The sequence below is a fragment of the Lynx rufus genome, unplaced genomic scaffold, assembly GCF_022079265.1.
Source record: "Lynx rufus isolate CCGP_SWC_20201006 ecotype Redwood Valley unplaced genomic scaffold, mLynRuf1.p SCAF_7, whole genome shotgun sequence".
NCBI lineage: Eukaryota > Metazoa > Chordata > Mammalia > Carnivora > Felidae > Lynx > Lynx rufus.
In genome coordinates, this window is record NW_025814889.1 from 99,133,738 (window position 1) to 99,146,621 (window position 12,884).

Genomic DNA, 12,884 nt, shown 5'->3' on the forward strand with positions numbered 1-12,884 from the left:
CTTTCTAGGTGGTCAGTCTCCAAATGAGAAAACAAAGGCAAATTTTTGAATTATTAAATGTTTGACCAAGTAATAATTTAAGATCATACTATGTGGAGTACACAAAATGCTCATTCTTGAGTTATTACCAGTTTCTGGAGATATGGGCAGTATGACACTGCAGTTAATTTAAAACAGTAAAAAGAAGCTACATATGAAAACCGAGGCTATGTAACTAATATATAGGGTTTTGTGCCGGCCTGGTCCACTGTCAGCATCTAATACGGTTGTCTTTTTACATAACACCGTGTCGCCAACATTTTGCAATCTGGATTGCAGTTCAGGCGCTCTCCCCAGTGATTCTGGATTGGGTCCTCAGACAGCGTCCTGGATGATTAAGACAGCGTCCTGGATGGTTAAAACCACGCACCAGAGGGCCCCCCAAGGCTTTCTCCTGTAGCGCAGCGCTTTGACACGTGCTACCTGCTGCCTGTCCTGCCTCGGGTTCTGGCGCAGCCCTCTGGGGGGCCAACCAGCCGAGCATCCCCGCGCTGAGCTCGAGCTTGTGCAGGAGGATGGAGCCAGCCCGGAGAGTGGTCCCCACTGGGCCGCGGAGGACTGGCTGGCCGAGCCGTTACTGGTCCACGCAGTCAGAGCGTCTTGTGCATTCCGCTATGGTTCTGAGGAAGAAACTGAGTTGCTTATGGACGCTAGGCCTCTGTCTGGTAGCCAGTAAATCGTCTGCCAAAGTTCCCTCCATCACAGACACGAATTTTAAAGACAGCAGCGTCAAGGCGCACAACGACATGCGCGGCAAAGTCTGGCCCCCCGCGGCCGACATGAAACACATGGTGAGAAAGAACCCCGGGCTGGGATCTTATTTCTCTGGTTCATCCTAAGGTAACTGGCGGATAAATAGAATGCAGCCATTTGTATGAATTCAGTCTGGACTTTCAGCGCGCACTTAAGAATCACACCTTGGCCGGGCTATCATCCTTCAGGGGGGTGATAGGCGTGGACGAGAAGGGAAAACTTAAACCTGTATCTTGCCCAGGCTTAGCTCCCTTTAGTGGCGGGCGGGGGGGGGGGGGGGGAGAGGAAGGATTGGGGGGTAGGGAGGATAGGGGAATGGAGGGTGGGGGTGGAGGATGAAGGGTGGGGAGTCAGGAAGGATGGTGTTTGGGAGTTGCTTGGTCTTCATGGCTAAGGCGTAATAGACGTACTTCCGCAACTTCGCACAGGTTTCCCCACCCCGTCCGTCCCCTTATTTTGGCTAGCACTCCCCAAACTGCATAACTGGGATACTACGGATAAAAGAAAGAACACAGGGATCGAGATTCTCTTGATCTCTTATTATGAACTCAAGGATGAAACAGCAGTACATGTGTAGTATTCATCTTTAAGAAATGTTCTACAAGGATGTGAATAATGAAATCAGCATTTGAGCAATATCAGATTGTCATTTCCATGAAAAATAGAATGTGAAGTTTAATTCCAAAAACATTGAACTGATGGTGTCTTTTGTAGACCTTCATCATATAGACATTAAGGCAAAAAGAGTACTCTGTTGAAGAATGAGCATCAAGAACATTGGACTATTAAAATAATTCATAGAATTTACAGTTTTTAAACGAATGTCTGACTATAAATTTTCTTGCATGTAGATGTCATTATGAAACTTGAATATAAATGTTGACAGCATAGTTTTGCTTATATACTATGCAGGTATAGCTACGTTGTAAGACATATCTATTTCAGCTTTGTTCCTTTCTATCCAACAGAAAATAAAATGGAAATAGGGGCACCTGGTGGCTCAGTCGATTAAGTGGCCAGCTTCTCTGGTCATGATCTCGCGGTCCGTGGGTACAAGCCCCACGTTGGGCTCTGTGCTGACAGCTCAGTCTTGAGCCTGCTGTGGATTCTATGTCTCCCTCTCTCTCTGCCCTTCCCCTGCTCATGCCTCTCTCTCTCTCTCTCTCTCTCTCAAAAGTAAATAAACATTAAAAAAATTTTTTTTAAATAGGTACATAAAATGGAAGTATTATAAGATCACATTCAGCAAATAGCACAATTTAAAACTGCACTATTCTGGGGCGCCTGGGAGGCCCAGTCGGTTAAGCGTCCGACTTCAGCCAGGTCACGATCTTGCCGTCGGTGAGTTCGAGCCCCGCATCAGGCTCTGGGCTGATGGCTCAGAGCCTGGAGCCTGTTTCCGATTCTGTGTCTCCCTGTCTCTCTGCCCCTCCCCCGTTCATGCTCTGTCTCTCTCTGTCCCAAAAATAAATAAAAAACGTTGAAAAAAAATAAAAAAAAAAAACAACTGCACTATTCTGCTACATGGGAAAGCATTTTTTGAGGGGGAAGAGGTTTCAAATAGGTTTGGGAAACACTGGGCTGGATTAAACAACAATAAACTGATCTCTTTAATACAGAACTATTAAAATATTTTAATATGTAATATGTACTTTAATCTCTAATAAGTTAGGGTGGTCAATGACATGGATTTGCTATACAGTATTTCCTCCACACTTATTTGAATATATTTTTTTAAGGACTATCTTATGTCATTAAGATGGTATTTATATATGTGTGTATATGTTTACATATATGTGCATTCTATATAAACACACACATATATATGCTTTGGTTTCCAAAGGAAATAATAAAAAGATATACATAAAATTAGTTTAAATTTAAATAGCTAGCTGAAGGCAAGAGGAAAGAAAGGAATAGGGTGGAGAAGACCTGAATGGAAACCAGCCTTCTTTGCATTTACCTTGTTTTATGTTTGAGTTTGTAAACATGTAAACGTTTTTGTTACTTAACCCTTTACATTTTCTGGTGCTCTTTATTTCTTTAAGAAAATTTTTTTTAATGTTTATTTATTTTTGAGAGAGAGAGAAAGCAGAGTGTGAGCAGGGGCAGGGAGGGAGAGAGAGAGAGGGAGACACAGAACCCAAAGCAGGCTCCAGGCTCTGAGCTGTCAGCACAGAGTCTGACGCAAGGCTCAAACTCACAAACCTCGAGATCATGACCTGAGCCGAAGTCGGACGCTCAATCGACTGAGCCACCCAGGTGCCCCTCATTTCATTGTTTAGATCCATATTTCCACTTGGTATCATTTTCCTTCTGCTTAAGGGACATAAACATTTCTTATGCTTCAGTCTGTTGGTTTTTAATCGTATCAGCTTTTTATGTTATAAAAGTCTTTATTTCTCCGTATATTTTTCTCTATATTAGGCGATTGCATTAACTGTATATTTTTTCCAGTCGAATGAGAAATAATTGGCATACATCACAGTATAAACTTAAGGCATACAGCATGAGGGTTTGCTTTACATATATTGTGAAATGAATGACACAATAGGTTCAGCTAATGTCCATTTTCTCATACAGATACAGTTTATAAAAAGAAGGGGCGATTGGGTGGTGCAGTCAGTTAAGCATCTGACTTTGACACAGGTCATGATCTCATGGTTCTTGGGTTCGAGCTCCGCATTGGGCTCGGTGCAGACAGCTCAGAGCCTGGAACCTGCCTCGGATTCTGTGTCTCCCTCTCTCTCTGCCCCTCCCCAGCTCGCACTCTGTCTCCATCTCTCCCTCTTCCTCTCTCAAAAATAAATAAACGTAAAAAATAATTTTAAAAAAAAGAAGAAGAAAGGATAAAAATTTCTCCTTGTGATGAGAACTCATAGGATTTACTCTCTTAACTTTCCTATATATCATACAGCAGTGTTAGCTATAGTCATCGTGATGTGATGTGGGCCAGGAGCAAAAAGTGAAGAAAGAATTCTTGAGACGTTTTTAGTGCAAAAACGTGTTTCTATTAAAGCACGGGGACAGGACCCATGGGCAGAAAGAGCAGGGCTAGGATTGTAAAGGCAATTGATTATATACATCTAAGTTGGGGGGAGGGGTGGGGGGGGGTCGGTGATAAAGACAAAGGAAATTTCCAAAAGGATTTTCATATGTTAAAGATTTCCAGGATCCTGGAGATCTGGCTATTGTCAAGCTAAAATTGTTTCTTGCCTCTGGCAAAGCATTAATATTAAGACAATTGTGAGTTCTTAGAGGAAAGTCCTGCTCTGTCTCAAGTATTTGTTGATGGGCTGCAAGTTGTAAGGTAATTTAAATGTAGCTACATTTCTTTTGCCTTTGTTCTCCTCATCAATCATGTACATTATATGGATAGTACTTACTCATCTTATAACCGGAAGTTTGCATCTTTTGACAACTCTCAATCTCCTTAATTTTTGCTAGATATTATAATTGTGTGTAGGATTCTAAGCTTAACTTTAAAGATGTTGCTGCACCGTCTTCTATCTTCTTTCACATTATTTGTGATGAGAAATCTGCTGGATCATTCTCTTGGTTCCCATATACATCGTATGTATTTTTCCTTTGGCTGATTTTAAGAATTTCTCTTCATCCTTGGTTTTGAGCAATTTGAGGTGCCCTAGTGTCACATTGTTCATGTTTCCTAGGGTTCATTGAACTTTTTGTATCTGCAGATTTTAATTAAAACAGAAAAATTTTACACATTATCTATTAAAATATTAGAGGCTCCAATTACACATACATTATACTGTTATGCCCAGAATTCGTGATCCCCAAAGACCACTAGGGAGCCGAGTCCGATGCAAAAGCAAAGAGCCTTTGTTTGAGCTAGCTTGAGCTCAATCCCCTACCTGCACCGACGCAGCGGTGAGATACCAGAGAGAGAGCGAGTTTCAAAAGGACAAAGGTTTTATTGGGGCCTGGGGGCAGTTGGTGAGGTAATGGCTATGGCCTCAGCCGATTGGCTGGGGAAGGGTCCTGGGGAAGGGTCCGAGTCCTGTTAGGCAGGTGAGGGGGGGGTTATTCAAGGGGAGGAGGTGTGGTCAAGGTGAAGGACACAGAACAAGATGGAGTCGGCCGGCGTAGGCCCGCCCTTTCAATACCATTTGAAGTTTCCCACAGTTCACTGATGCTCTTTTCATTATTTTTTTTCTCATTCTTGCTTTTTCTACTAAGTTTAACATTTGTGTCAGTTCTGTTTGGATTTCCATTGATTGATTTTTCTGCTCATTTTGGCCTGTATTTTCTTGCATCTCTCTATGCAGATAATTTCTTATCAGGTACCAGATATTGCTAATTTTACCTTGTTGGGTGATGGTTATTTTTGTATTTCTATAAATATTCTGGATTTTTTTCCTGGCATGCATTCATGTTACTTGGCATTTTGATCCATTTTAGACTCGTTTTTAAGATTTGTTGGGCTGCACAAAAGCCACAGTTTAGACTAGGATAAATATCCCCCACAATTAAGCCAAGATCCTTCTGAGTACTCTACATAATTCCCAAGATTATGAGGTTTTTCCAGTCTGGCTAGTGAAAAAAGGCACTATTCCCAGGACTGGGTGAGCATTAGGTAATATTTCCCTTATCTTTTTGAGTGATTCATTCCCTGGTCTTGGGTAAGTTCCTCATATGCATGTGCTAATCACTACTCTGCCAAATATCCAAGCAGGACCCTTTGAACATCTTTGGAGTTCTCTCTCTATGCAAGCCTCTCTTACCTGGTACTCCTTGATAGCCTGAAAATTCTCTCAAGGCAGTAGGCTGAAGTTTAGCTTATTGGTCTCCCTGTCAGGGAGCACTGGTCTTTCTTTGCTTGATGTTATGTGTGCCGACACCTGTTGTTTCATATATTTTATTTTTATTGTTTCAAGTGGGAAAGTAAATCTAGTCCTGTTATTCCATCTTGGGCAGAAGCAGAAGTGCTAACTATTGGCTGGGACTTTAATAGGAGTTTCTCCAGTCTTCCACTACTGAACCATCAAGGAAAACTAAGCACCTCATTTCTCATATCAATTTCTATATTTATCAGGAAATGATAGACTATTATATTGTGTTAACAAATGAAACCTGAAAGCTCACAGGTGTTTTTTTTCCCCATTTTTTTATTGACATGACACTGTATTTAAGTATACAACATGATTCAATATATGTATATTGTGAAATGATTACCACAAATTGAGTTAATGTCCATCACCTCACATAGTTACAATTTCTTTTTCTTGTAATGAGAATGTTTAGGATCTAATAGCTTAGCCACTTCAAATATACGATGCAGTATGGTTGCATATAGTCACATCATCATGCTTTACTGTACATCCCCCAGAACTTATTTACCTTAAAACTGGAAGTTTTCACCTTTTGACTTCCTTCACCAATTTCACCCCCCCCATATCCATAAACCACCAATCTATTCTCTGTATGTATGAGTTTGTTTTTTTAGATTCCACATGTAAGTAAGATCATACAGTATTTGTTTTTTCATTGTCTGGCTCGTTTCACTTAGCATAATTCTTTAAACAATATTGGTTTAGTATCTCACTCAAAGTCCAATACTGGTTGGACCACTCTCCACATCACTTCTTCGTGCAGTGCCATGGGCTGATTTTATTTTGGCTCCATCATGCCAACATATGTTTTTCAGAGTCACCATTGAGAAAGCTAGAGGGCTGTACAGGTATTTTTATAATCAGACCTGGAGGTGATATATGTCATTCCCACTCAGGTCCCTCTGGCCAGAATTAGTCTGATGACCCTAGCATGCTTGCATTAACTATCACTAGCACAGACTGCTTTTATGGTCATCAGATATTTACTTATTCCTTCCATCCCATAAACAGAGTAAGTTCAAGGCCTCCTCCAAAGGATAAGCCCAATATCCTGTTTAGTTACTGAATCAGAATCTAATATCTCTGAGTAGAATGCAACAACCCAACAAAGTCAGTTGTGAACACTCTTGGCCTAGTGCCTCTATCTGTCCTCCACACAAACAATATTCAAAGGCAACGCAAGACAAGATAACCATAACAAACACTTCTACTGAGAAAGTGGAAGAATAGAAACCACACAGCAATCGTTGGTTCAGAATGATTATGAAATCTTTAGATAGTAGACAGTATTCATACCTAATATACTGGAGGTCAGAAAAGTTTTTTTGATTAAGGAAGTAGGAGTTCCCTTGTCCATTGTTTTCTGTGGTATCTATCTTCTCCCTCTAAAATGTTCTTCCTTATTCATCATCCTCCTTGGCGAAAATGAATTGGGCATTGGGAAATATACCATCTTTGAGCCATAACCGTTATGCCCAGAATTCGTGATCCCCAAAGACCACCAGGGAGCCGAGTCCGATGCAAAAGCAAAAGAGCCTTTATTTGAGCTAGCTCGAGCTCAATCTCCTACCTGCACCGACACAGCGGTGAGATACCAGAGAGAGAGAGCGAGTTTCAAAAGGACAAAGGTTTTATTGGGGCCTAGGGGCAGTTGGTGAGGTAATGGCTGTGGCCTCAGTCTATTGGCTGGGGAAGGGTCGTGGCCTTGGCCAATTGGCTGGGGAAGGGTCGGAGTCCTGTAACTCAAGGGGAGGAGACATGGTTGGCCAGCATAGGTCCGCCCCTTCAATAACCTTCTCAGATTGCTTTCTGCCCATGGAAGTTTAAGATCCAAGGTATTCATAGGCTTTTTTCGTAACAAGTTTACAATATCTTTGGGAATACATCTGTCTCAAAAAATCTGAAAGTCTTTCAGCTATATGCCCCCAATCAATTCCAAATACCAATACCCACACTTAAAGTACCAATTGGAGAAATTTTCAAGTCTTTCTTTGTTTTCTCATTTTGGTGCTTTTCTTGTTCACCTTAATGCCAGTTATCTTGAAATATGACTTTTGGGGAAATGGGTACATCCTCATCTGTTCATTTGCTAAGGACCTTTTAATCACTTAAGAAGATATCCTTGGAGTCACATTCTTCATCTCCTCTTTGTCCTAATCGCATGAAAGTTTTATGACATTAGTCTCTCAAAGTATTTTTAAGATCTCATATCTTATTATATGCTGTATAGAAGCAGTTCTTTTCCATGCCTCAAAAGCCCCACATTTCTTGACTCTAGCTTTCATTTCTTTCTCCAAGCTGGCCATTTTTTTACTCTTAAAATATCGTGTTGAACCCATACCGCAACCAACAACCACTATTTTGTTTTCCAATCTCTGCTTAGAGCTTCAAGTTCAGTGAACTCATGATTCTGAGTTATAGATCACATTTTTTCAGATGTTTTGGCCCTGAATCACATGGATTGCTGTTATTCCTGCCTCTGACATAAGTTTCCTCACTGCTTGCCAGCTAACTGTTAAATTCCCCCACACGGTTCAGGCAAGCTTCCACCAACATTTGTGGGCTAAAGGAAGAATAAAAATGGAAACCTACATACAATCTCATTGTTTGCTCAGTAATTCAATCTTTATTTAGTAAAGAATGCATGGTTTCAGGGATTTCACCTACCTTGCTCAGATTTGGATTTAATCAGAATAATTTTGCTCATTTTCATTTATATAATCAGTAACTAAATTTTTACTTCTTCTGAAATAATCAAAACTATTAAAATTAAAAGGCAAAGTTTAATGGGTGAATAACGATTTTAAGTATTGAAATTTTTTTTGGAAAATTTAAGTCTTGTATATTTGTATAAATATAAAATTCACCATTCTGGTGATCATGTCCATCTAGTGGCCAATGTAAAGAACTGATGTCATGCTTCACTTAGGTAACATACAGATCTACATTTACCCCTACTTAACAGTGATGGAAATTGTTACCATTGAAAAATGTCTTCCTTACCCCAAAAATGGGAATATGAAGAGAGAAGGAAGGAAATAGATCTTCAGTAGTTCTGCTAAACAATATTATATTATGTAAGATTCCACTGCTTTCATGTTGCTTTAAAAGATTTGACAAGTTGATCTTTACTCTTACCTAAGAGTTAACATAGTTAAAATCTTCCCTGGACTCTGAAGCAGTGTCTGTCTCTTACATCATCAGCAACAATATTCACAAACTATTTTACCATTCACATATAAATGCCTTTTGTTTTAAAAACATGTCGGTGTCGTAGGTCACACTGAACATGTGGTAAGGTTAGAATGAGAAGAATCTTTCATTTTATAATACCCTGTGTGTGTGTGTGTGTGTGTGTGTGTGTGTGTGTAATATGTGATGTCCTATAAAATCTGGGCCCACAGCAGGAATCCTTCCTACTTAGGTCTCAGGGTGGTTTAAGTTTAGATTTTTATTATGGCTTCACTCTACTTTGAGTAGTAAGTTTTATGAAGCTAGTCTAGGCTGTCCTATAAAATATACCCTGAAATTTTAGTGGCTTAACAATTTAATTCCTTAGTAGCACAAGTTGGAGAGAAGGTGAATTGGATTCAACCTCTCTTGCTGAGACAAGACCCTGGGTCCCTTGCTATGACCCTTACCCTGGTTAGCTCATTGACCTGCAATATTACCAGAGATCCCAAAGTCATTCATTGGATAATTGCTTTACCAATGTGAAGAATAACTATCTATTGATTCTCTTGCTATTATAAAGTAAGAGGTTATTTTTTTCTCATTTCTTCCCTTTTTTTTGTTGAATTAATATGGCATTTATATTCAGACCACTGTTCTTATTAATTGCAGATCTTATTAATTGCATTTCTTATTAACTGCAGATCTTTATCCTAGAGGCAACTAGTAATAACACAAATAAAATTTAAGATAAGTGTTTGTGAGGTTGTAAAGAAATTGGAAACACTGTACATGGTTAGTGGGCATATAAAATTGTGCCGCAGTTCTGGAAAAGAGTATGAAGATTGCTTAATAAATTATAGTAGAGCTACCCTAAGATCAAGAAATCCCACTTCTGGGTGTATATCCAAAAAATTGAAATCAAGATTTTGAAGAGGTATCTGCACTTCCATGATCACTGTAGTACTATTCACAATAGCCAAGATATAGAAACAACCCAAGGGTCCATAATAGATGAATGGAAAAGGAAAATGTGGTATATACATGCAATGGGATATTATTCAGCCATAAAAAAGGAAAGTCCTGGGGTGCCTGGGTGGCTTAGTTAAGCGTCTGACTCTTGATTTGAGACTCAAGTCATGATCTCATCGTTCGTGGGTTTGAGCCCCACGTTGGGCTCTGTGCTGACAATGCTGGGGTTGGGGGTGAGGTGGTTGAGGTATTGGGGAATTGTTATTCAAAGGGTATAAAGTTTCAGTTATGTTAGTTGAATAAGTTCTAGAAATCTGCCATATAGCATAGTGTCTATAGTTAGCAATATAGTATGGGGCACTTCAAAACTTGTGAAGAAGGTAACTCTTGTGTTAAATATTCTTACCACAAAAACAAACAAACAACATCAAAAGGACACAAGGAAACTCTGGGAGATGTTGGTTATGTCTTTTACCCAGATTATGGTGATGCTATCATAGGTGTTTGCATATGTCCAAACTCATCAAACTGTACACATAAAATATGTAAAGTTCTTTCATATCAATTATACCTCAATAAATCTGATTTTATAAAGTATTATTTTTGTTATGGGCATCATTTCTTATAATCCTTTCAGGAATTTTGAACACTGACTGTTATACTATTTGTATTACTCAGTATCATTCTTTTTTATATCATCCATATATAGCATAAATTCTTCAGTAGCACACTGCAACATCCAGGCATTCTCCCACCCTCAACTCTATGCACAATATACTGTTTCTTGCCATAGCACTAGTAGAAGCATCATGTTTTTATAAGCATATTTTTAAAAAGATAGTGTGGGAACTCTCCATATGAAACTATTATAATTCTCTTTGTTTTTAGTTTATATTTGGAAGAATCTCTTAGTAGGTTTTCTTATTCTTCCTTGTGTAGAGGAGCTTCTGTGATATGGATGGACTTCATAATATGAGGGCTTGTGGTCAGGAGAGCTTGCAGAGTATACTGGAGTTAAGGCTAGGCAGAAAACAGGTGATTGGGCTTTTTAAAATTTGTGTCTACAAGCATGTCAAAATCTTCTATTTACAAGTTAAGGCAGAATATTAATAAAAATTTTCCCATAGAACTAGAGACTTAGTAGCAATTTAGTTTTAGGTGAAAGCATTACCAGATCTAAGGTGTCATTAAAATATTTTTTTTAATGTTTATTTATTTCTGAGACAGAGAGAGACAGAGCATGAGTGGAGAGGGCCAGAGAGAGAGGGAGACACAGAATCTGAAGCAGGCTCCAGCCTCTGAGCTGTCAGCACAGAGACCAATGTGGGGCTGGAACTCAGGGACCATGAGATCATGACCTGAACCGAAGTCTGACGCTTAACTGACTGAGCCACCCAGGCGCCCCTTTTAAAATATTTTTTTAGAAAGATTTTTAATTATGCTGTTCAATCAGGGGAAAAAATGGGCCTCAAAGAGTCCCTGAGAATTCCAAAATGCAACTAGATTTTTGCAGTTATACATATACCTAGATAATTACAATTTATACACATACTATGCATGTTTGAACTGGCTTGCAATACATGTTTTAAATGCATATAATTCCTTTGCCATCAGATATTAATTCCTGTTCTTTCAAAGCTGTTGTGTTCACCATTTGTGTGTGTGTATATATATATGTATTTTTTTAATATAATTTATTGTCAAATTCGTTTCCATACAACACCCAGTCCTCATCCCAAAGCATTTGTATATTAAGACTAGGTCTTAATTAGAATGATAGGATAATTTTCAACGTTTATTTATTTTTGGGACAGAGAGAGAGACAGAGCATGAACGGGGGAGGGCCAGAGAGAGAGGGAGACACAGAATGGGAAACAGGCTCCAGGCTCTGAGCCATCAGCCCAGAGCCTGACGCGGGGCTCGAACTCACGGACTGCGAGATCGTGACCTGGCTGAAGTCGGACGCTTAACCGACTGCGCCACCCAGGCGCCCCAAGATAATTTTCACTTGTACCATACTTTGGGTAGGGGATGACTTGATACAAGTTATTCTACATTAGAACTAGGTTTTAACTAATATATTTTCTTTAAAAATATATACCAGATTTAAGCTGGTCTTTTCGTTTTTGTTTTTTTTTTTTTTCCTTTTCTTTTAAAATGGAGAAACCTCTCAATGATTCAGGTAAAAGACAAGGATTTTCACAGGCATAAGAGGAGATAAAGCTTTCCAGAGTTTATAGCTAAACTGAAATATCTCGGAAAAGGAATGAATTGGTTTCTAGCAAGCAATATAAGTGAGAAGGCCTGGTTTGAAAACATTTGTTTGCTATTGCCAATTTATTGTTTGTTTGATTCTGTAATTACATCTGTCTTATAGTGGCTGTGAGAAAAATAGAGGCTCTGTCCTTGTGGTATCTTGCCTCTTTCAAGTATGTATAATTTTTGGTGAAGGGTGGTATATGAGAACTCATCACTCAGTCTAGTCATTTTTTCAGAAGAGTAAATTATGATCTGTCCTCTGAGAACTGCTGAAGTCTCTCTTGGCTACTGTAAACAAACTTTTTCACATAACAATTTTTGTAGTTTGAAGGAATATGAGTGATTAAAGTGTCAAGAAATATAGGAAGTTAACCAATGAAATTAGTAGTATGAATTTAAATCTACAATCTTAAAGTGAAAATGAAATGTCATTTATTTATTACCATTAAATTATCCTAACTGTAATGTTTAGTCCTCACATTGACAAGGGGATTAAAAATGTGATCTTAAACATTCTGGGGACTCCTTTCCCCCTATTGTTATACGAAAAACAAAAAGCAAAAAACCTGGGGTCTTTGTTCCAAAAGATAGGTGAATCATCTTAAGTAATCAAGTCAATAATCATTATTATTCTTCCAAATTATCATTGAGATGCCAATATCATTACCCTTCCAGGTTTGGACATGCTCCCAACACAGTCCAATGACACAGAAATACTGATGGAGGCTGGGAGAACCATGTTAGATATTCTACTTTCCAAAGGCCACCATGCTACCATCTGAAATCTTGCTGTATGCTAAAGGCATGTAATACTGGCAGTAGCCTTTAATTTTAGCT

At 39.1% G+C, this 12,884-nt stretch overlaps 1 protein-coding gene across 1 annotated transcript in view; it reads left to right on the plus strand.

Annotated features, from left to right (window-relative positions):
* Positions 1 to 554: 554 nt before the first annotated feature.
* The window catches only part of GLIPR1L1 (GLIPR1 like 1), a 36,369-nt gene continuing 24,039 nt past the window's right edge, over positions 555 to 12,884 (plus strand). The window contains exon 1 of the mRNA XM_047065141.1: positions 555 to 830. Coding sequence (XP_046921097.1) covers positions 555 to 830 — 276 coding nt within the window. The remainder of the gene's footprint in view (positions 831 to 12,884) is intronic.